The following is a 23,862-nucleotide window of genomic DNA, read 5'->3' as shown; positions in this document are numbered from 1 at the left end:
AGGCCTTCTTAGATCGACTAGCTTTAGGGTTCAAAAGAATTTCAAAATTAAATGTGCTCAAACAAGGTCAATTCTAGGATGGGTGACCTCAAAAATTCGATACCTATTGGCATAGGGACACTGATATGGCTAATGGAGGCTGATAATTATCTTAATGCTAGGCATTTGATGGACAAAATGGGAGTGGTGGTGAAGATTTGCTAAGGCGATGATGGAGTTCCTGAGATAGAGTTTATAAGAGGAAACTATAAAAATGGTACATATCTTTTAAATTATAATGAGAAAAGTTAAACGAGATGACATATTAAATGAAGTATCAATATTTAAATAGTGGGATAGGGTTGAAGACAGAAGATTCATGTCCTAAAAGATTACTATTTTTGTAACTTCTAAGAAATAGTAAGCATTAAAGATTGTTATTTTTGTCACTTATATTAAATTTTTGCTTATTTATTCAAATATCATTCCTATTATTTGTCTCATCTTCTTCCATTATAATTTGAGATAATTTCAAGAAAAAATATATTTTGTCTGTATAAAAGTAAGGGGATATAGGAGGATGATTCAAAACTTTATTAATCAGGGTTAATGAGTAATTTGGTTTATTTTTTATATTGGGGTCAGGATTTCAATGGGGAAGCATTTGAACTGAACTTTGGATTTCATAAGCATTAGCCCCAACTTGTTTGAATTTAGATTATCATATTAAGCATATGTCATTATTTTCATCTAAAACGTGTTCTTGACGGACCTATCACTCATAATGTTTTACCGGACGATTTTTACAAGTAACATAAAATAAATATAGAAATCAAAACTTGTTCTTCTGATGGGTCTGTCACACCTATTCCCTTTTCCCTTTGACAAAGAAAAGGAACATTGAATTATCATGATTTTAGCTTAGCCTCAAATTAAAGTCTTTTCTGACAGGACCCGTCCCGGGAACCCTCTCAGGATCTCCCGGGTGATCCTGCCTAGTGAAGTCCCACTGGACAATCTCTAGAAAATATCTAATGGAACCTCATCTTAAAACGTAGATAATCAAACACCAGCATTAACATTAATGCCTCAAATATATAAATATATATATATATAAATAAGTCCACAACTGGCCTACTGTACTACAGGCCATAACTATACACATGAGTACTATGGTTTCTACTGAGTCCCATATTTAAAATCAGAGCATTCTAAGAGTGTTAACAAAGTCTATGAGTACAATTAAATAATAAATAAGTCCAGAAGATAACAATAGGTAAAGAAAGGATAAATACGGCTGCTGTAGTGGAAGGAAACAAGCGATAAGCTGTGCGCGAGGTAGACTGCTACTAGCTTCCTGGGCCTAGGGGAACGAATTTAAAACAAACGTGAGATAAAGGAATCTCAGTGAGTGGCATAGTATAATAGAAAAATAATGATTTACTTCTGAAAAATCTTTCTCTCAAAACCTCTCGTTACACTCGTTTGAAAAGTTTCCCGTTCAAAAATCATTTCACAAAGTCCAAACTCGTACCCAATTAATATCATAAAAACTGATGCTCAAAAGTATGAATGAACAATCATTGTAATATTATGAAATGTCTCAAATCATGATATAAACATTTGGGCATAAAATATAATGAATACAGTTCCACCAAATAAATATGAAAAAGTAGAAATCACCACAATATTTGTAAATCAACAATATATACAAACACATACAATGTACCATACGATTTACCAATATGCAAACCGTGAGATACACCCAACTCACGACCCTCAATATATGAATGGTGTTATGGAAATAATAAATAACCGTCAGGACGTACCCAACCTCACGGTCCATGGTAATAATAAACTGTTGGATGATACCAACCTCACGGCACCGTGGTAATAATAATAAACCGTCGGATAAACCCGACCTCACAGTCCGTGGTAATAATAGATAACCGTTGGATGAAACCAACCTCACGGCACAGTGGTAAACCCAGCGCGTGGTAATATAATATAATATAATACTTATCCAAGGTATTGGCATTACATGGTACATCAATTTAAAAATAACCAATACAGTATACATGAAACAATCTTCTAAGATTATATATATACTTTTCCAAACGATATTGTATCATAAATCATAATTTAACATTTAAACTTCCACCGCTTAATTAAATACTTCAAAATCTCAAAACATCATTTCATACGAAAACCAGAAATACCATAGTGAAATATATTCACCATAAACCAATTTAAGCACATAAAATTATAAAATATTTGATCGTGCTTAAAATTATCTGATTTTCAATAGGGTTTCTCAAACCAAATAGTTTCCAAAATGATTTAAAATCTCAATTTAATTACCAAGATATTTAAATACCACAAGTCCATTTATAGACCCATTAAAATTGAAAATCACTTAAAATATTATCAAAAGTCATATAAAATGATAACACATATGTGAAAGCAAATATTTATATATGCATAAAACAACATTTCAATCAAATGATCTATATCTAAAATATTTAAACCACATATATACTATACTATATACCCAAATCATTTAAAAATGATATAACCACTCACAGTACTGTAGATGCTCACTCCTGCTCCTTTACAGGATCGCCTCCAGGCTCAACTCGAGTGCCTATAATATAACAAAATATTCCTCAGGCTCCAAACAACTAAACCAGAGACACTTGTATAAACCAAATGTCTCAAAATAATTTACAGTACTACAAAATTGCATAAATTGGACACAGGACAGTCTAATTATACCGCGTGTCCTTAGCACCCAGTACCCAAAATTAAGGATTTTCACCCGAAGCCTAATATTTCAAAATTGAACCACCCAATGGGTCCTAATAATATCCAATTTCACTAATTCAGCTCCAATTTTAACTAATTTAACCAATTTTGTCTAAACACAGTCCCCAACTTATCCGAAAATTAACTAATTGATCCAAAAATGGAAAAATTATCAAACGACCTCCAAAATTCACAAACTTTATATTGACGGAAAGCCCAAGAGACAAGGAACTCATCAGTATGCTCACCTTGGTCCAAAGTTTCCTCTGGTGGCCGGAAAACACTGTTGAAGCGTAGGCCAAACTTCCAATTGTCGGATCTTTCAAACGGTGAGGAATCTGGACAAAATAACCACGGGAATGAGTTCAGAGGGGTCAAAAATAGTGGAAAGGGTGTATGGGTTGGCTTGAAACGGCCAAAAAATGAGAAAATTTGGCGACCCACCTTGCCGGCCGCTGCGAACTTCGCCGGCCCAATCTGGGCGCGTCCGGCTACTTCTTGCCGTGAAATTTCATGGATAAGCTGGCCTTAAGGTGACCTTCCTAGGTGGCTGGCGCGTGTAAGTGGTGGTTGGCCGAAAATGGGCAAAACGGCGATGATCCGGTTCGACGGTAAAAAGGTCGAAACGATCCAGTTCGAACCCACAGATCTAAGAAGAGAATTTCTCGGGTTTTGGGGAAGAAATGGGTATTTTGGGCTTTGTTTCCTATTTGACCCGGTTACCTAGGCTTATATAAAGTCTTGGGTTACTAACAGACAAAAATTGGGGACTGGCTTGGACACTGATTTAAAACTTATGTTTAAAACTTCTCAGAACTATAATTTTTTATTCGTAACTCAGAATTTGGCGTGCCGCCAGTCTATGAACTCGTATCGACGAGATCTACACAATGGTATCTTATTCAAACTAAAAATATTGGCTATTGAAAAAGTCAACTTGAACCCATACATTGTCACTTGGTCGAACTTAGTCAATTTGATCAAACTTGTTTAATCATGTATATTTTTTGGTAAGGGGTGTTACATTTTCTCATTTAAATGGATTAAATAGAATGAAAGGTTAATTTTATCATCCTTCAAAGCTTGATTTAAATACAATTTGATTAATTATTTTAGTTTTAAAACCATCATTAATATCTACTTATGTTTCAAAAAGCTATCATATTTTTTCTTTATTATTTTATTCAATCCTACAAAATAATATTATCTAAACCTCTTTATAAGTGCTAATTATAATTTTCGTTACCTATATGTAATATTTTTCTAGAAAAAATTATTAATGCTCCATGGCATGGAAATAGATTATTGGAAATTGTTTAAGCAATCCTATATATGTATACGTGTGTGTGTGTCATTGTATATACATGACTGAAAGCAGCGACAAATGGTTAGGATTTAAAGTTAATTCTTTTTCTAAAAACTAGGTTTGGATTTAATTTGAATGGTTGGAGACAACATTTTCATTGTTTTGTAGCAAAATGATTGCTAAAATGTGAATATTATTTAGGTGTTATGCTTCTTTTTTAAAAAATAAATGAATAAATAAAAATTGTAAACATATTTTGGTGATATCTATGCTTGTGCATCACGAATATTATGTATACAGGTTCTATAGTCTATGCTGCTATCTATGCATCACGAGGATAAATATTTACAGCTATAGCTAATTTAAAATATTTTATATTTTATTTTTAAAAAAGAAAAAGAAAAAAAAATGTAAATGTGTAAACCTTTTCGTATTCTTAACACTAATGCTGTGTGAGTGGATCCACGTGAAAATGCACTTTAATTTGACAACCTCTTATTTAATCTCCTAATCTATTGTCGTTTAACCACAAAGAATATTTGGATTTATTAGAATCTCTCTCTTTCTCAATCTCTCTCTCTCTCTCTCTCTCTCTCTCTCCACCCTAAGTACTCCAGCCATGTCCAAAGGCCAGCCACACATCCTGGTATTCCCTTTCCCAGCACAAGGCCATTTACTCCCACTTCTCGATCTAACCCACCAACTCTCTCTCCGAAACCTAACCATCACCATCTTAGTCACCCCAAAAAACCTCTCTTCTCTCAACCAACTTCTTTCCCTCCACCCAAACAACATCCAAACCCTAATCCTTCCATTTCCTCCCCACCCGAACCTGCCTCCCGGTGTCGAAAACGCCAGAGACGTCGGAAACCACGGACATATTCCCATCATCAACGCCTTGTCCAACCTCCAAGAACATATTATCCAGTGGTTCCACTCCCATCCTAACCCACCTATTGCCATCGTCTCTGATTTCTTCCTCGGTTGGACTCTTCGACTCGCCCACCGGATTAACATTCCCAGGATAAGTTTCTTCTCCTCCGGTGCTTTCTCCTGCTCTCTCCTTCAGTACTGCTGGAACAATTTGAACGATGTTCGCGGTTTACCAGTCGTCTGCTTCGAAGACTTTCCGAACTCGCCGTCGTTCAAGGAACAGCATCTTCCGACCATATTCCGACGATACGTGATGGGCGGAAACGATCCGGAGTTGCAGATGGTTAAGGATGGCATGATTGCAAATATTGAAAGTTGGGGTGGCATTTTCAACAGCTTCGATGAGCTGGATGGTCAATACTTTGACTATCTGAGGACGACAATCGGCCTCCGTCGGGTATATGGAGTGGGCCCGTTGAGCTTAATCGGCGTATCCGAAAGTTCGAAACGGGTCGACCCGAATATTGATTCGGGTTCGGGTTCTGAAATTCTGGGTTGGCTTGATGGGTGCTCGGATGGATCCGTGCTCTACGTTTGCTTTGGGAGTCAGAAAGTTTTAAGCAGGAAACAAATGGAAGCTTTGGCTTCGGGTCTTGAACAGAGCAAGACCAAATTCGTTTGGGTAGTGAAAACGGGCACGGATCAAGAGGTGGAAAACGGGTATGGAGTGGTACCAGATGGGTTTGAAGAAAAGGTTGCTGGAAGAGGATTGGTTGTAAAGAAGTGGGCTCCACAGGTGCAGATACTGAATCACCGAGCTGTGAGTGGGTTTCTGAGTCACTGTGGATGGAACTCGACGCTTGAAGGGATAGTAGCTGGGGTGCTGATACTGGCTTGGCCAATGGAGGCTGAACAGTTTGTGAATGTCAGGCTTTTGGTGGAGGACTTGGGAATGGCAGTGAAGGTCTGTGAAGGAGGTGATGGAGTGCCTGACTCAGCCGAGTTGGGAAAGGTGATTGCTGAGACAATGAGTTTGGATGCTCCTCAAAGATTGAAAGTGAAAGAGGTCAGGGACAAGGCTTTTGCAGCTGTTAATGAAGGTGGGAGTTCATGCACAGGTTTAGATCAGCTTGTCAGAGAATTACACCAACTTAAAAATTATAATAAACAATAAAATAACAATCATTTACAGAGGGGTGAATTGGGTAGGTATATTTATTGTTATTTACTTTTAAATTATATTTTTTATTTCAAACATTTTATGTTGTGATGTATCATTTTTTTTGGTAAATAAAATTGGTATTTATAATTTATTATTCCTTCATAAAAATTGTTTCCTGTGAAAATTAGGTACATTCTTATTCTCGGTTTCTCCAGTTGTCAATAATAAAATGCTATTGGTTTTATTACTTTTGCAATAGAGTGGCATTCTGTATCCAAGAAAAAAAAAAAAAAAAAAAAAAAAAAAAAAAAAAGGCCCCTCCAAGTAGTAGGACACTACCAAACTCTCAAGATTTATGCAGGTGGCCTTCCCTCAAAGGGAGGGAAGCTAATTTGCCATGTTGGTATGTACGTTTGGGCAAAAAAATTTTGAAGCTAGGTATAAAAATAAGAGGTAAAGATAGAGAATAGAAATCCGATAAATAGCACCAAAGGGTGCGTTTGATATGCAAGATAGGTTCGGCTTGGACAGGATATAATAGTGCAGTTTTATATTTGGTATAGATCCGGACTAAATGGTGGACTAGTTGTTCCATGTTTGGTGCAGATAAGACTCGATTAAATTATTTTGTAATTATTTAAAATAATTATTTTTAAAAGTGAAAAAATTAAATGATATTTTTTATATTTATAAAAAAAACATTATATTTAATGTTAATTGTAAATTTGTATATTTATATTTGCATACAATATTTTAATACTTTTTTACACCCACAAATTATATTAATATATTTTACAACCCCTAAATTTATTAATATAAATTAAAATTAAATTATAACATAATATTTCATAAATAACAATTAACTAAAAATAAGAAAAAAATTAATTTCATATATAACTAGAATTATAAATATTATATATTTATATTTACATAATTGTAATTTTTTTTTCACCCACAAACATTATATTTATCCAATTAAGAGCTTGTTCATATTTAATTAAGTTGGATTACAAACTGAGGGAGGAAGGGGGTGCTTATTCAGCGAAGGGGATAACAAAGGAATGCTAATACTTTTTTATGATCTTTTTTATTTTATTTTATTTTTTTCCCCTGGTCTTCAAACTTCAGTGTTGTATGTATAGGAGCTCATGTTATTCCACAAAAGGACATTTGATCTTCTATTGAGGTATAAACTATATGATCATACAATGATATACTAAACATTAAGGAATTGGTTCAAGTGCTTCAGCATGTAAAGTCTTATTTAAATTTGGCAAAAATTGATTCATCTATAACTAAAAAATAATCAAGTCAGTGCCTGCCTATCGATCAAGATTACATAATATCAAAAAACTCAGCTGCGGCACTGCTTGCTTAAAACGAAAGCAGAAATGAAAAATGCAGTGTGGAAGAAGGACCTTAGGTGACATTTTTCGACAGAGTTCTATATTTCAAGTCCTTTTTAACTTCTTTCTCATGGAGCATCCCTTAGCATTTCTCAACCGAGCCCCAACAGTGGCATAAAGTTCTCAGCTTCTCAAGGATCCTCCTCTCACTGATTAGAAGCACCAAAGAATGGCACAACTTATTCTCTCTTACACAACAACACCTTGCTAGTGCTTCAGCATCATCTTTAATCGAATTTGTACCACAAAATCTCCCTCATACAACCACCAACCACTTAATACATCAAAATTTGCAAATAAATAGAATCCCCCTAACAAATATTAACTACAAATATTAAAAAAAATTTAAAAAAAAAAGCATCAAAATCTCACAAATGTATATTCATTACCTCAAACAGTTAAAGAAATCAACATATCAAATCAAAGGCATTGTATGAAATCATTGATAACGCAGGTGTTTGAAAAAAAATATTCACAAATGGATGTTGCATCCACATTAGCTTATAGCTAGTAGGTCTAAAATAAAGCTGCCATTATCATCTTCATCTCGATCATCCTCTCCTTGTTCATGGCCATCAATTTTTTCCTTCGGTGCTTGTCAACCTCCCTGTGCTCTCAGATTCAGCAAAATCCCCCTCATCATTGTCAACCTCTTCATCCTCATCATCATCTTCATCACCATCATCATCATCTTCATCATACTCAACAGCATCTTCTCTGTTTTTCGCTGTTATCAATCTCCTGAACCTCCACCACATCTTCTCTGTTTCTCCCTTTTCTTCATTTTTTTTTTTTTTTTGGCACTTCAACAGAAAAGAAAGAAATGACAATGGCAGTAAAGGCTAATTTGCACAATCAAACATACTTCAACATCAAAATGAACAAATTTCAAGCAACCCAATCAAACATACTCAAATACCTAGATTCAGTATACATACTTCAACATCAAAATGTATATATAAAGAGAGAGAAAGCATAAAATGGAGAAGCAGAAAAGCAATGAAAAGCGTTAGAAGAAGAAGAAGAAGAAGAATGCCCAAACTATAAGAAAAAAAAACCGCCCAAATCAAAGCCCTAAGTTTTCTAGATCAACTAACAATCGGCTTTCATTTGATTAGAGTTGATCAAAGGAGAAGAAAGGTCACGAAACGGAAGGAAGAAGGAGAAGAAGATCAAGAAACGGCTGGAAGAGATGCAGAGATGCAGAGATGGAGGATAAAGTAAGAATCATGAGATGCATAGATAGAGGATAGAGTAAGAATAATACTCACCGGCCGTGTTTGTTCCTGGGAGAGATGCAGTCGTCTGGCGAGAGAAAGACACGATCCGGTGAAGAGCTGCTTCAGCAAGAAACACTAGCGAGAGAGAGTAGAGCTACTTCGGTGAGTTTGGGACAAAAATGACCCGGGGGGGAGACGGGTCACATGAGTCCCAATTGATTGGGATAAAATCACTATTTAGATTAAGTTGTCGTAAACTCAAAATGACAAACCAAACATCATGCTTGGGACACAATCCCATCTTATCCAAACCAATCCCATGAACCAAACACACCCAAATAGTGTCAGGACCAAAAAATAAAAATAATAAAAAGGCTCTCGTTTTCCACATACACATGCAGACATTGAAAAAGAAATCCACTTTTATAATCAAAAAAGACAATGATTTGTCTTTTTTGTTCTTAACAATGTAACAGAACAAACTTTAAATATCCACACGCATTTCGGCTTGGGAATTAAATGGCAATTATCTTAACAAATAACCTAAAAAATAAAATTGCATATGTGGTAATTTGTTAAGAATGCCATTTTCTAAATAGTTTAAAATTATTAAACTTCATTATGTTTTCTACTTTAATGACCAAAATATTTACGGTATTGAGTGTTGTTCTTTTTACAATATTGTTTTTTCTCCTATCATTATATTTTATGTAAATTTTCAAAAATACACTTTTTATATAATAGTTAGTTTTATATTACCAAATATTACTTAAATGTTCGGTAACTTGTCAACCAAATAATATAGAAGTATTGTGCTAATAAGAATTGAATGTACTTTTAAGGTTTAGAAAATAATTTTTTTATGGTAGAAACATCGAATTTCAATTAATTTATATGTAATATAATTTATTCATATATAGTATTTAATTGTTTTAAATATAATTATATTTGATAAAAAAGAATTAAATGTCCACCAAATTTCCAACTTTAATCATATACTAATTTTTAATAAATATGTTTAAGGTTTGAATATTCTGTTAATTGAACATTTTTCATCAAATATAGTTATATATAACTTAGCAAATAAAAATACTTTGAATTATAACTAGTTAAATATATCTATATTGTTTGATTGATGTAAACGAAAGATGATAATTTTTTTAATATAAATGTTTCTTTAGCATTACATGCAAGTCCTCTTTGACAAAGAAAAGAAGCACTATACTATTCTAATTTTAGCTTCGAAGTCTTTATCATTTAAATGGAGAGATTTTGGATAACATGAAATGAAAGTTTATGTTTCATATAATGGGAAATGTAAGTATTCACCGAAAAACAAAAATGGAAATGTACTCAATGTAATCACGTGTTTCGTTAAAAAAAAAAAAATAGATCCACGTGTAAATGGGCTTGAATTGACAATCTAATTTTATAGTCACTGTGGGAAAATAAATAATTCTTTTTTTTTTTTTTTTGGTAGTTTTTTACCCAATAGAATTAAAAAAGTAAAAATAAAATAAATAAACTAACAGAAAATAAAAGAAGTTTGAAAGTTCAATTTATTATCCATGATCATCTGCGTCAATGGCCAATAAAAGCGGAAATAGATTAGACAGTCCCTCTGTCTCTGTGCTACGTTCGTCAATTCCAACACCAAAGACTTGGACACAAAAAAACTCCATTCTCATCTATTTCTTCTCTCTCTCTCTATCTCTTTCTCTCTTTCCACTCTTCTAACCTAACCATGTCGACCGGCAGCAATGGCAAGCCTCACATCCTAGTCTTCCCTTTCCCAGCACAAGGCCATCTTCCCCCACTTCTCGATCTAACCCACCAACTTTCCCTCAAAGACCTCACCATTACCATCTTAATCACCCCCAAAAACCTCCCTTCTCTAACCCCACTACTTTCTCTTCATCCAAACATCCAAACCCTAATCCTCCCTTTCCCTTCCCACCCAAAAGTACCTCCAGGAGTCGAAAACGTCAAGGACCTTGGAAACCACGGCACGGTTCCCGTAATCTGCGCCATGGCAAACCTCCAAGAACCCATTATCCAGTGGTTCGAGTCCCACCCTAACCCACCCGTTGCCATCCTTTCAGATTTCTTTCTCGGCTGGACTCTGCAATTGGCCAAGAGAATCAAAGTTCCCAGATTCACTTTCTTCTCCTCCGGTGCTTTCCTTTCCTGTATCCTCCACTACTGCTGGCGTAACCCAGGTACATACCTCGGTCGGCCGGTCGTCGATTTCCCTGATCTGCCCAACTCGCCGTCGTTCAGGGAAGACAATATTCCTTCCACATTCCGGCGATACACTGAATCCGATCCCGAGATGCAGATCATGAGGAATGGCATGATCGCAAATACTGAGAGTTCTGGTGTCGTTTTTAACAGCTTCGATGCGTTGGAGGGCGTGTATTTTCACCATTTGAGGACGAGGATCGGCCTCCCTCGGGTATATGGAGTCGGCCCGTTGAGCTTACTTGGTGTGGCGGCTCACAGTTCAAATCGGGTCAACCCAAATGATAATTCGGGTTTGGGTTCGGAAACTCTAGGTTGGCTCGATGGGTGTCCGGCTGGCTCTGTGCTGTACGTTTGCTTTGGGAGTCAGAAGCTGTTAAACAGGCAACAAATGGAGGCTTTGGCTTCCGGGTTGGAACAGAGCAGGACCCGGTTCGTTTGGGTCGTGAAAACGGGTACGGAGCAGCAAGTGAAGGACGGGTATGGAGCTGTCCCGGATGGGTTTGAAGAAAGGGTGGGTGGGAGAGGGTTGGTTATAAGGACGTGGGCCCCACAGGTGCCGATACTGAGTCACCGAGCGGTGGGTGTGTTTCTGAGTCACTGTGGATGGAACTCGACCCTGGAAGGGATAGTGGCTGGGGTGATGATACTGGCTTGGCCAATGGAGGCTGACCAGTTTGTGGATGCGATGCTTTTAGTGGAGGACATGGGTGTGGCAGTGAAGGTCTGTGAAGGTGCTGATGGAGTTCCTGACTCGGCCGAGTTGGCAAAGGCAATCGCTGAGTCAATGAGTTTGGATGCGCCACAGAAAGTGAAAGCTAAAGAACTGAAGGAAAAGGCTTTGGAAGCTGTGAAAGAAGGTGGGAGTTCATTAAAGGATTTGGATAAGTTTGTTAAAGAGTTGGAGCAACTCATCGTGACTTAGAAGATGAAAAATAATGGCACTTAATTTAAGTAGATGAGATATAAAAAATTTGGCAATAAAATAGTACTATTTTGTTAAAGGAGAAAAGATAAAGAAAAAGAGGTTCTTCCCTTCTCTATCTTTGGTAAGATGGAAATAAAATATTCATCAAATAATAATAAATAAAAAGATGCGAATAAAATACTGTTTTTTTGTTCTTGAAAAATAAAATATATCTTCTTTTCTCTCTCTCTCTCTCTCTCTCTCTTGCTCTAAGTTGATGTCTTTCACTCATGCTCAGCAGCTATTATTTTAAAGAAGATATTATACGTAAGAGAGAATTTTTTGAGGGTCCATGTCATTTAAATTCCCCTGTTTTATTTTATTTTTTCTTTGTCTTTTTTGAGGGTGCACGTCCTGATGATTATAACTATCTATTTGATGAAATTCTCCTTGGATTAAATATGTACATATGTATATATATATATATATATAAAGGAAAATTTTACCATATAGATGGTCTAGATTGTATTCAAAACTGTTATATTTTTTATGAAAATATCGACATATTTTTTATGAAAATATCGACTTTAATATATATAGTGTACAATAAAATTGACATTTTCATCAAAAAAATATCGATTTTAAATATATTCATAGAACATAGTCATATATATATATATATATAGAAGAAGAAATATTTCAAGCAGTAAATTTGGTTTTGGGGAGATTTTCATCATCGAAATTTATCAACCTTAATTGAAAAGGCTTTTATAACTTCAAAATAATTTATTTATTATTGAATAATGATTTTAATAGTGACATAAGAAAAATTTATCACAAAACATGTGTACGTTCAGCTTCTATTTTCCGTTTTGTAATTGTGACTTTCGGGGATGATTTTTGGAATTTATAATTTATTGTAGTATATGAAACAAAGAAAATTATAAAAATAATAATAAGTTAAGAACACTGGAATCAAAGCATCTAAACATATTAATTGCGGGTAAATTATATCTTAAAATTTGTTGGTTCTCATATTTTATAGATTGTATGAGCATCAACAAATGAACCACAACCAAATTAAGAAGCGAAAAAAGCTGAAGAAACAACATCCAATCATGGATACAACAATACTCCGGAAATTTTACCCCCATAAATGGTGACTGTTCACCAACGTTTTCTTGTTACCTAAGCCCCATCAAAGTGCCTTTGATTCCAGAAGAAAAACACATCGAACCAAGTCAAAAGCCTGTCATGCAAAGGGCATGTGTGAAACGCCAAGCATGAAGCACTCCATTTTGAACTTAAATCCTCTGAAACTCACTCAAAATGCATTTTCTAAAGGCTATCAAGCAAAATCTTATCTTCAGCAGCCTTCTATGAGCGAAATTAAGCTTCCTCGAGTATTCATGGACATATCTTAGTCTTATAGTCTTATAGTGATTGTAATTAGCAAGAGACATCATATAATTAGAAATTTCTGTCAGCTATCATTTATTTTAAGGTAACTCTTATTAAATGCAAAGTTGAGGACGTTCTCTAGACAGCCACACAAACATATATTTTGTTTGCAACAAATTCATAAGCTGCTTCACCTTGGGTTATAGATTCCCTGAAGCATAATCCCCTGACCACACACCCTTGTACGGATTGCATAGAGCAATTCCATTATTTGCTACCATTATACATGAATTTCTGCAGTCAGTCAACCCTGAAGGGAACAAGGATTATTATAAGACAAAGGTTCCAACTTCCAAGTATTTTCTCACTTCAAAAATATGTGAAAAATTATTAAATCATAAATCAGAACAAATAAATTGAAAATTTATTTTTCTTACCATAGCAGATGTGATGTTCCATCTTGCCAAGAGTTAGTTATTCAGTCACTACAAAAGTTGCGTCATTGAGCAAGCACCACCTCAATTTTGTGAAGAATAGCAGAATGCAGGTAATGAAAAAACGTGTTTATGTGGGTATCACAAGTTTGGTTTTAGAGACTTGCTATATATGGGCAGAACCATATGTATTTCCAAAATACCATGTTCCAGAAACCCAGATAAAACAGTGTCTGCAAACACATCCACAACCAAATAAAAGGAAAAATCTATGCCTTTGTTTCATATAAAATATATAAAGCCAATAGCGACAATATAAATTATAAAAAGAAAAAAATTTGTCTTATTATTATATTCATTAATGATGGTGTTAGATGCCAAGAAACAGATGAAAATTTAGAAATTTTGCTGTATCTCATTCATTAGAAATTTTACTTTCTAAGTACTCTGCATGAGAACTACTAATTGATATCAAGGTATGAGGTTTCAAAAAATTAATACCTTAAATTAACTCTGGTGCTTGTATACAAGGAGTGAAGGTGAACATTATTCTGCAGGCAGCTTCAGCAGCAGTAAACCACTTCAGAGGATATTGATTGTCTATACTTTATATCATCACCTATCAACTCCAATATAAAGTAGAAAGATAAGAGGCTTTGATATAGTACCATTTGAGCTCATCTGTGGACATGAAAGTCATTTACTTGTTTCTTAATTAAAAAAATTTACTTCTGTACATAAAAATTCTTCACCTGTACATCAACCCCAGAAAAAGCTATCCGTAGGTGGTAAAGAACTCTACACTTCAAGCATAAACTTGAACTTTGAAGAGGGCCTAAGGAAGGAATAAAATAAAATAAAAAAACTGCAGAAAGATGTCTCAAAATTACACTTCTGGCAACAGAACAAGAAAAATAAACCCTCTTTCAATATGGCTTTGACAATATTGATTTTATCTGGAGATCACAGCATGCCACCAAGTGTCATTCTTGACATATAGTGGTAAATAAAGCATTCTGTATGGTATTTATCTCAAGCAATCGAGAAGGCATTTGAAGTGATACGCTACTTTTAATTGAAGTTTAAGGACTAAAAAATTATCAATATATGCAAGTTGCTATACCTCATCTATGGAACTCCTATAGGACTTGCAGCTCTTTTAACAGGGAGAAGCCCAAATAACATCATTTTCTCATGGATTAATCAAGAAAAAATCCAGATTTGATCATCTTGGCAACAAGCTCCAATACTGAATTGAGATCACCATCTTGATGGAAAGCCTTAAGCATCACCTCACAAAGTTCTTGATCCGGGGAAATGCCTTTGGATAACATCATGTGCAAAAATTGTCTTGTTTCTCTTAGCAGACTCCTTCTGCACAATCTATTAATTACCGCACTATAATCTCTTATTGAGATTTCAAATCCTTTCTCCACCATTCGATGGAAGAGTTCCACCGCCCTAAATACCTCACCCTTTGCACAATGTGCTTTTATTAGTGTAGTATAAGCAACTTTTGTCAATCTGACATTGTGGTTTTCAAGATAAACCATTAGATCATCAGCATCCTTAAGTTTACCATATACACAAAGACCATTGATGAGAACGTTATATGTAGAAGGAATTGGCTCGAGATTATGCAACATCTCTTTATGTAACTGAAAAGCTTTGCCAAAATCCTGAACTTCACAGAAATACTTAATGATGATGTTATATATGATCTGATCTGGAATTAGACCCTTAGCATACATATCCTCAATCAACTGAAAAGCTTCTTTAAGCTTCCTCTGTTTGCAGAGTCCTTTAATAACTACAGTATAAGTTACATGAGTCGGTGCCACACCCTTTGCTTCCATCTCATGAAAGAGATCAAGCATGCCTTGCATGTTTCCCTCTTCACAGTAGGCATTGATCATAATAGTATAAGTTACCACACTTGGCACCAGTCCAAGTGGTTTGATTGTGAGGAAGAGGTTCTGAGCCTCAGCTAGTTTGCCAGTTTTGCAGAATCCATAAATAAGAGTATTGATAGTGACTATACTTGGAGTAATACCTTTTTCAATTAAATGTTTGTATAAATGTACAGCCTCAGCAGTATCACCATGTTTCACATATCCATCAATCATAATATTATACAAGACAATATCATCCATCAGGTTCCTTCTTGTTAGAGTATCGAAATACTCTCTTGCTTCAAGTATAATCCCCTTCTCACATAGACCCAACAAAACAGCACGAGGTGCAAAATTATTGGGAAAGATTAGTTTCAAGCACATTTCCTGGTACAGTTGACTAGCCCTTTGGACATCTCCTTGCTTGCAGAGGCCATGAATTACGATAGAATACGTTATAAAATCAGGTTTCAAGCCAAATATTTCCATTTCATAAAGCAATCTCAATGCTTCTTCAACCTGACTGCTTTTACACAAACTGCTAAGCAATATACTGTATAAAATAACACTCAAATGGATACCCCGTGAAAGCATCTCATTCCGCAACTTAAGGGCTTCCTTGATATTGCCTTCGTAACAATGACCACATATCAGAATTGTATAAGTAGCATGATCTGGATTCATTCCTTTAAGCAACATTTTCTGAATGACCATCCGAGCCCCATCCATCAGACCAAGTAAATAAAACCCTTTAGTAAGAATGTTGTAGGTTACTATGTTGGGCTCTAGCCCATGCTTCTCCATGTCATTTGTGAACTCCAATGCTTCCTTCATTGAACCTGCTATACAGAGCCCATGAATAAGAATATTGTAACTGTATGAATCAGGAACAATTCCATTCTTGAACATCATACAGAAGTAAGACTTTGCAACATCCACAAAACCAATTTTACAGCAACTTGACATGATGGTATTGAATGAAACAACAGAAGGTCCAGGCTCCTTCTGTGCCGTATTCCTCAGAAACAAAATGGCATCTTTTAACCTGGATTGCTTGCATAAGCCATCTATAAGTATGGAACTGGTGTATTCATTCTGAGGAGTTCCACTGACTTTTATTTGATCATATACATCCCACATGAAATCTGTGTGCCTCAAGTTGTACAACAGACAGTTATAGGTTGATATTGAGATATCCAGGTTCAGATCTTTCATCTTAGCAAGAACAAAAAGGGCATCACGAACCATCTCAGATTTTGAATACCCAAATGCCAGCACATCCCATACAACATTATTCGCATCCCAGCCCAGAAATCTATTCAGGAGCAGCTCACAGAGTGAATGAGCAGAACCAGAGCCTATCACAAATCAAATAATTCTATAAAAAAGAGAAAAAATGAGCTACATATTCACTAAACAAAAAATAGAACCAAATGACAAAAAGAAAAAAAAAAAAATGCAAATGGTTCTGATTTCAACTAATAGAATCAAGTAACCACCCTTGAACCATTACCTGGAAAAACAATTAGTCAAGAACACAGAATAGGCCTTAAACCCACAAAATTTTATGAAAGCTCCCAAAAACTACATGCAATTCGAGAACTTTTTTTTTTATTTTTTTTTTAGATTGACACAATTCAACTAAAGCCCTAGACGACCTCGGTCAGAATATATCTTCATTTTCTTTAAGAAAGCGAAGAGATATATCCGGCAACCAAACAAAAGAAAAAAAGAAAAAGAACCATAAAAATCATTGAAGAACACTTAAAAACCAATACCTTCCTCATCCACCATTTGCTTTATGACGAAGCGCAAGCCATTGAACCGCCTTTTCGAAGCTAAAACATGAGAAACGACGAATCTCGAAACCCTGGAATGACGAAACCCGTACACATTCTTCAATAAATCGAAGAAATCCAAAGCAGAATCTGGGTTCTCAATTCTCAAGCTATCGACAATCAAATCCACCTGAGGTTGATTCAACGTAGGTACAAGGGTTTTGAAATATTGCCCACAGACAAACCTTCTCAAACCCAAGCTCTTCAAACCGGCAAGGATTTCAGAAACGGTGTCTCTAGGGTTTTGGACCAAGGGCTCGTCATCGAGCTTAGCGGCGGAGACAGAGGGCTTAGTGAAGATGAGGGAAGTGAGGGGAGCTAGGGTTCGAGATTTTTGTGTGAAATGAAGGCGATTGTTCCATCGAAGGAGGTGGTAGAGCATGGAAATTTTGGGGTCTAGGGTTTTTTTAAGGGGCAGAATACATAAATAAATAAATAAAAATTGAAAAAAAAAAGAAAAAAGAAAAAAGAAAAAAGAAACTGTTTGTTTCTAGGGAAAATTTGAAACTTGGAGGTAGAAAAAATGACATAAAAAGAGTGGAAATTAGATAAAAGGTTTAAGCTTTTATTACAACTATCTGAGGGTTTAAACGAGCGCAGAAGAGAGAGGTTTTGGTGGGGTTTTAGAGAGCCATTAATTTGGCGGCAATTTTGAAGCTTCTGATTCACACATTTTACAATTTTCGCTGGATTATTGTTGACCTCTGTGGCCATGGTGATCAATTTTTTTGATTTCTGCTTAAACCAGCTTTGAAACGACGTCACTCCATTTATAAACTATCATAGACACCTAAAAATAAATAAATGAGAAGAAACCCAAAAAACAATTATCCCAAAAATAATTTAAAAAACACACATCTATCCACATGGAATCAAGTTAATAAAATAATTAAAAAAAACAAGGAGGCAGCAAATTAAAGTTAAACCTAACCTACAAAGGTTTTTTCTTTATCAATGTCAACCATGTTCAATATGGAGAACTTTATATAATTTTTATTACTTCTGAATGCACCATACTAATATAGGGGAAGTATATTTTTAAAATTGTTTTCCCCTTAAAAATAATTAGGATAATAATTTTGAAATTCTTAATTAAAATATACAAAATCATTTTCACTTCAAACTTAACCACAAACAAAATGAAATTTACATTTACAATAGTTGCTCTTTGGCCAAGGGAAAAAATGCAAAAAATCATTGCCACTTACTAAGGAAAATAAATTCTTTATTTCTTACAAAGTTAAATTACCAAACTTCTCACAATAAAAAAGAACTTTAAAGATTAAATTAATACATGTTATTATACAGTTGAATTATGAAACGAAAATAATATTCTAAACATATATAATATGCCTACTTGGTTGGTCTCGCAATATTGCAATATTAATATAAAAATGGCTTAATAGAGACCCCAAAAAAAAAAAAAAAAAAAAAAAGGGGGGGTGGAAACCATGGCCATGAAAGTATTGACTAAAATAAGAAAACAGAGCATGGAGATGAATATGATGATGGATAGGATATCTCTTTCCATGTAGGCTGTATGTTTGCTTTCAGAGGTTTTGAGGGCAGAATCAGACAGGAGAAGTACAAGTTAAGAATATTAATGGACCCATTTTACACTTGCATTGAGACAAACACCACAACTATATTTATTTATCATTTACACTTTTCCTGTTTACTAAAGAGTGCTATCAACTCTGCAACTTAATTAAATTGTATATTTCCAACTTCACCTTTTTAAGATGTAAGACCATTTTCATTGTAACCTCTCAATCTTCACATGCCAAAACATTACATCTTACTGTTGATCCGTACACTACAGTACAATTTATATATATATATTGAAAAAGTCAGATTTATATTATGATTTTATCATTAAAGTTTTATTTGTAAACTTTTTAAAATATATATTAATAGCTAAATATAAATTCAATGAAATATTAAAGTATTAAGGAATCGCTGATATATTTTTAAATTTTAGTCTAAAAGAAGTTATCAGCTTCTATGTAAATTGATAGTCCAACTTCCTCATATGCATTATTTATTATATATGAAGTGCCATTTACCAAATACTTGTTATGAAGTGCTTGAGAACTTAAAGCTGAGATTTCCTAAAGGTCCAAATTGCTTTACTTCATAATTGATCAATGTTAATTGCATCTTCTAGCAATTGAATAATTTTGTTATACTTATTATTTCACAATCTGAAAAGCAGTTTTTCATAATTTTATAGAATCACAAAAAAAAATGATTGTATTTCTAATCATTTTTAAAGTTTGAAAATGTGTTTGGTATTGAACTAGAACAATTTTAAAGTTATATATTATTCAAATTAATAGAAACTTATAAGATGTAGATATACTATTTGGTTGACCCAATTATTAACCCACAAACCTAGTTGTAAGCATATTTATTTTTGTGATATTCCTTTTTTCCTTTTCATTGAATCATTTTATGTTTAGTTTGACTTTAAAAACAATTAAAAAAAAAAGGCCAAAGTAACCTAACCAGAAAAGGAAATTATGGTTGATAATTTTGAGTTCCAATCTCCTTATATTCAATATTAAAATAAATAAACAATAAAGAAAAGAAATAAAATAGAGGTAAATGTTGATTGCTAGATCCATAATATATGGCTTAGAAACAAAAAGAGAGAAATAATGACATCAACATGAGTATGGAACCCCAAAAATAAAAAATAAAAAATAAAAAAATAAAAAAAACTTGAGTAAAGAACTATATGGACACTTTGACAAGACATGCATTATTAATCTTTGCAACTCCTGTCCTAATCTGCTTAATGAGAGAGTAATTAACAAAAAGTCAAATAGTTCATTTATTTGCTAATTAGATGAGGTGGTTCAATAAATTCACCAAAAAAAAAATAATAATAATAATAATAAGGTGATTTAATAATTTTACTTCCCCATTTTCCCAAATAGAAAAAAATTTACAAGATTTCAGGTGATATTCAAAAGTATCTTATTCAAGAAAATGCTTTCTCATATCCCACGTACAATAAAGAGTGTATAACTACTCTTTTGGATTTTGCTTGAAAACTAAGGTGAAAAAATTAGAAAATCGATAATTATGAAACTCACATTTCACCAACCAACTTTTAAGTAAAAGCTCAGAAAATCCTCAAATTTGTCCTAATCTGCTAAAAAATAAAAAAATAAAAAATAAAAAACAGGCATGTCATCATATTTTTACAAATCCTCTTCCTATTTAAATCTCAAACCCACTTTTCTCATCTACCCCGTTTATAACAACAAAAGCTAGCTACCTTTTTTATCTTTTTCTTATCTCCCTTTTCCAAAATGTCTAGGCCAACTGTAAGAAAACAAATCTTGGAGAAGAACAATATTTCAAAAGAGAAAGAGAAAACAAACAGTCCAAGACTTTTCTCTAAACACCTCAAAAGAATCTACCCAATTGGTCTTCAGAGAAGCAATTCATCTCTTTCCTTATCATCATCTGTTTCATTGTCTCTCTCAGAGAACTCAAACGACTCTTCATTGACAGATTTTGCTTCTCCACTGGATCAGAAAATCTCTTTGGCTCTCCGATTGATTGCACCTCCTCGAAGAAAAGAAACCCCAGCTCCGAAAATTGATCAGCAGCAGACTCTGGATGGTGATACTGGAGAACCTAGAAGGTGCAACTGGATAACAAAGAACAGCGGTAAGTCTTATATGCAATCAGTCTCAAGTCAGAACCATCTGATTTTTTATAATTTTTCTATTATCAACAAAGTTGTCCAGTTTATTGTGCGAGCTTAATTGTCTGATTGCATTTGTAATTCCAGCAATATAATTCATAAATTGCATGTGATTACAAGTTAGACCCTTATCATAACCTAAGCTCCATACATTATAATCATATTTGATCAGAATTTATTTTATGATTTTTCTCTTCTTTTTTTTTTTTTTTTTTGGGTTTCTGTTTTATAAATTTAAATCATATTGAAGTAGTATAATCATATTGTTTTTTCAAAATTGTAGTATAATCATATTTTTTTTTCAAAATTTACTTCATATATTTTTGCCGTATAAAATCAGAATTTCATTTGCTATTTATCTTTTTTCTGGTTTATGGAGAGCAATTTAATTGGGGCCTAATATATTTTCTCAGTTGCTGAAAACTCAATTTTTTGTCAAAAAAACGTTGTTAGACATTAATTACTTTTTCAACCTTACCAAGCAAAGAAACAAAAATAATGTATCTATCATGGCAGCTGGACTATGGAATCTAAGGAAAATGATATTATATATATAGTACATACGTAATGAAAAAGAAAGTCCCAAAATTTCTGCTATAACTTAACTAGCGGTTGAAATTTCAACAACATGGAATTAAGAATGCAATAGATATATATATATATATATATATATATATATATATATATATATGTGTGGATAATAATATTTATAATATATCATGCATTTTATTTATTCTGTTTCTTGGAAGTTGGTACGTCCTCTATTTCTCTCCCTTCAAGACTGATTATACGAAAAATAAAAAAAATGTAACAAAGACCAAGTTTTTTACCAACTCTGAGGAACATATTACATATGGAAGCAAAGTGTCTTAACTAAAGAAATTGCACTTGCACAATATTGGCAATTGACAAATAAAAGGTTTTTAATACAGATAAAGTTTACGTAGCATTTCACGACGAGTGCTGGGGTGTTCCAGTTTACGATGACAAGTAAGCTGATCTTATAATAGTTCTCAATCAAAACTAATAATAATCACCATTAATGGTTGAATGTTGTACTAATCCTTTAAAGTTGGGCAATTATCAAACAGTCAATTGTTCGAGCTGCTTGCAATGTCTGGAATGTTGATGGATTACAATTGGACTGAAATTCTTAAAAGAAGGGAGCTTTTCAGGTACTCTTTTCACAATTTTCATATACATTATTTATATTTGCTTTTTTTTTTTTTTTGTTTTTTTGGGGGGTTTTGAGCCAAAATGTGACTGAAAATAGGGAAGCTTTTTGTGGGTTTGATCCAAACACTGTGGCTAAAATGGGGGAGAAAGAGATCACAGACATATCATCAAACAAAGAAATCATGTTGGCAGAGAGCAGAGTAAGATGCATAGTAGACAATGCCAAATGCATATCAAAGGCAAGCCTGTTAAAAAAATACTGATCAATTTCATCTCTTTGTCTGTGCAAATATAGTAATAAATTAATTTCTGACACTAAATAATTTATATGTGATAGTGTAGATTGTTATAGAATTTGGATCTTTCAGCAACTACATGTGGGGAAACATGAATCACAAACCAGTTATCAATCGGTTCAGATATCCAAGAAATGTTCCTATTAGGAGCCCAAAAGCAGAAGCAATTAGCAAAGATTTGGTAAAACGTGGGTTTCGTTTTGTGGGGCCAGTGATTGTGTATTCATTCATGCAGGCTGCTGGGTTAACGATCGACCATCTTGTGGATTGTTACAGGCATAACGAATGCGTTAGCCTTGCAGAGAGACCTTGGAGGCACATTTGATTTAAGTCTAAAAACCATCAATGTGTATACCAAAAAAAAAAAAAAAAAGGGAAGGGAAAAACCAAGAATAACTAATGGCCGTAATTCCACATAAACCCTACATCACAATTAACTCATGCATAATATAGAAAGAGAGAGAGGGAATATAATATATATATATATATATATATAGAGAGAGAGAGAGAGAGAGTTATGATATGCTAGAAACATATTTTTAATTTATGTTTGGAAGTGTGTTGACGTGGTAAGTGTTAGGGATAGCACAACTTAATTAATGATATAAATATAAATTTACATGGCAACCATTAGCATTTATCACGTCACTACCATTTCTGGCAACCATTAGCATTTATCACGTCACTACCATTTCTGATAGAAACAATTTTTCAACATATCAAAATTGTATTTATATTTGTATTTTAAAATTAAAATAAAAATATGCATATGGTTATGCATGAAATGGACAAGGGAACCAAATGGATTGTTTAGACTAGCTTAAGTTGCCTTTTTTGTTAATCAAGCTTCAATTTTCGCATGGAGGAGGACTTAAAACCGAACTGAAATGCCCCCGCTATCAATTGTGTACAAGTTGTACCCCATATTCAACTGGCTAGCTTTGTTCATTTTATTTTTTGGGTTGGTAAGATTATGTAATTTTTGTGTATTTATGTGAAACATGGTGCAAAATATGTTTAATTATGTTATAATTAAACAGAGGCACGTAGACAAATAATTTCTTTCATGAGTGGGGGTAAATAAGATCTGTTTGAGGCAGAGTTCCAAGAGTTTGTTGACATGTAATTTTAGTTTTGTTGGAAACTATATATTTATTTGTGGCTTGTATAGGAAAACATGTATAAATGCAAAATTCTTTTGTTTT

General features: G+C 33.9%; 4 protein-coding genes across 6 annotated transcripts; 3 read left to right on the top strand and 1 right to left on the bottom strand.

Annotated features, from left to right (window-relative positions):
* The first annotated feature begins 4,623 nt into the window (after nucleotides 1-4,623).
* LOC107429124 (UDP-glycosyltransferase 89A2) lies at nucleotides 4,624-6,245 on the top strand. The gene has a single exon (XM_016039771.4). The coding sequence runs from the start codon at nucleotides 4,710-4,712 to the stop codon at nucleotides 6,135-6,137; it is 1,428 nt and encodes a 475-aa protein (XP_015895257.3). The 5' UTR covers nucleotides 4,624-4,709; the 3' UTR covers nucleotides 6,138-6,245.
* Nucleotides 6,246-10,298: 4,053 nt separating this feature from the next.
* Nucleotides 10,299-12,127, top strand: LOC107404532 (UDP-glycosyltransferase 89A2). Its single transcript, XM_016011484.4, has one exon. It carries the CDS (start codon nucleotides 10,496-10,498, stop codon nucleotides 11,915-11,917), a length of 1,422 nt encoding a protein of 473 aa, XP_015866970.3. The 5' UTR covers nucleotides 10,299-10,495; the 3' UTR covers nucleotides 11,918-12,127.
* A 743-nt stretch (nucleotides 12,128-12,870) lies between these two features.
* Nucleotides 12,871-18,128, bottom strand: LOC107404528 (putative pentatricopeptide repeat-containing protein At1g13630). 3 transcript variants are annotated; one of them, XM_025068692.3, is made up of 7 exons: nucleotides 17,405-18,128; nucleotides 14,858-16,984; nucleotides 14,487-14,569; nucleotides 14,236-14,353; nucleotides 13,738-13,967; nucleotides 13,495-13,610; nucleotides 12,871-13,148 (listed from the first exon to the last, which is right to left on the bottom strand). In XM_025068692.3, the coding sequence occupies exons 1-2, from the start codon at nucleotides 17,844-17,846 to the stop codon at nucleotides 14,934-14,936; spliced, it is 2,493 nt and encodes an 830-aa protein (XP_024924460.3). In that variant the 5' UTR covers nucleotides 17,847-18,128; the 3' UTR covers nucleotides 12,871-13,148; nucleotides 13,495-13,610; nucleotides 13,738-13,967; nucleotides 14,236-14,353; nucleotides 14,487-14,569; nucleotides 14,858-14,933. The 3 variants fall into 3 exon arrangements, with proteins under 3 accessions (XP_024924460.3, XP_015866967.4, XP_048318747.2); XM_016011481.4 differs by having other exon boundaries at nucleotides 12,908-13,610; XM_048462790.2 differs by lacking the exon at nucleotides 14,487-14,569 and having other exon boundaries at nucleotides 12,908-13,610.
* A 2,551-nt stretch (nucleotides 18,129-20,679) lies between these two features.
* LOC107429087 (uncharacterized) lies at nucleotides 20,680-23,862 on the top strand. Its single transcript, XM_048462133.2, has 5 exons — nucleotides 20,680-21,148; nucleotides 22,118-22,175; nucleotides 22,277-22,360; nucleotides 22,459-22,600; nucleotides 22,704-23,862. The coding sequence occupies exons 1-5, from the start codon at nucleotides 20,785-20,787 to the stop codon at nucleotides 22,980-22,982; spliced, it is 927 nt and encodes a 308-aa protein (XP_048318090.1). The 5' UTR covers nucleotides 20,680-20,784; the 3' UTR covers nucleotides 22,983-23,862.

Source organism: Ziziphus jujuba, chromosome 12, assembly GCF_031755915.1.
Source record: "Ziziphus jujuba cultivar Dongzao chromosome 12, ASM3175591v1".
In the NCBI taxonomy this organism is placed as follows: Eukaryota; Viridiplantae; Streptophyta; class Magnoliopsida; order Rosales; family Rhamnaceae; genus Ziziphus; species Ziziphus jujuba.
The sequence above is the reverse complement of the archived record's forward strand: the minus strand, read 5'-3'. Positions and strand labels throughout refer to the sequence as shown.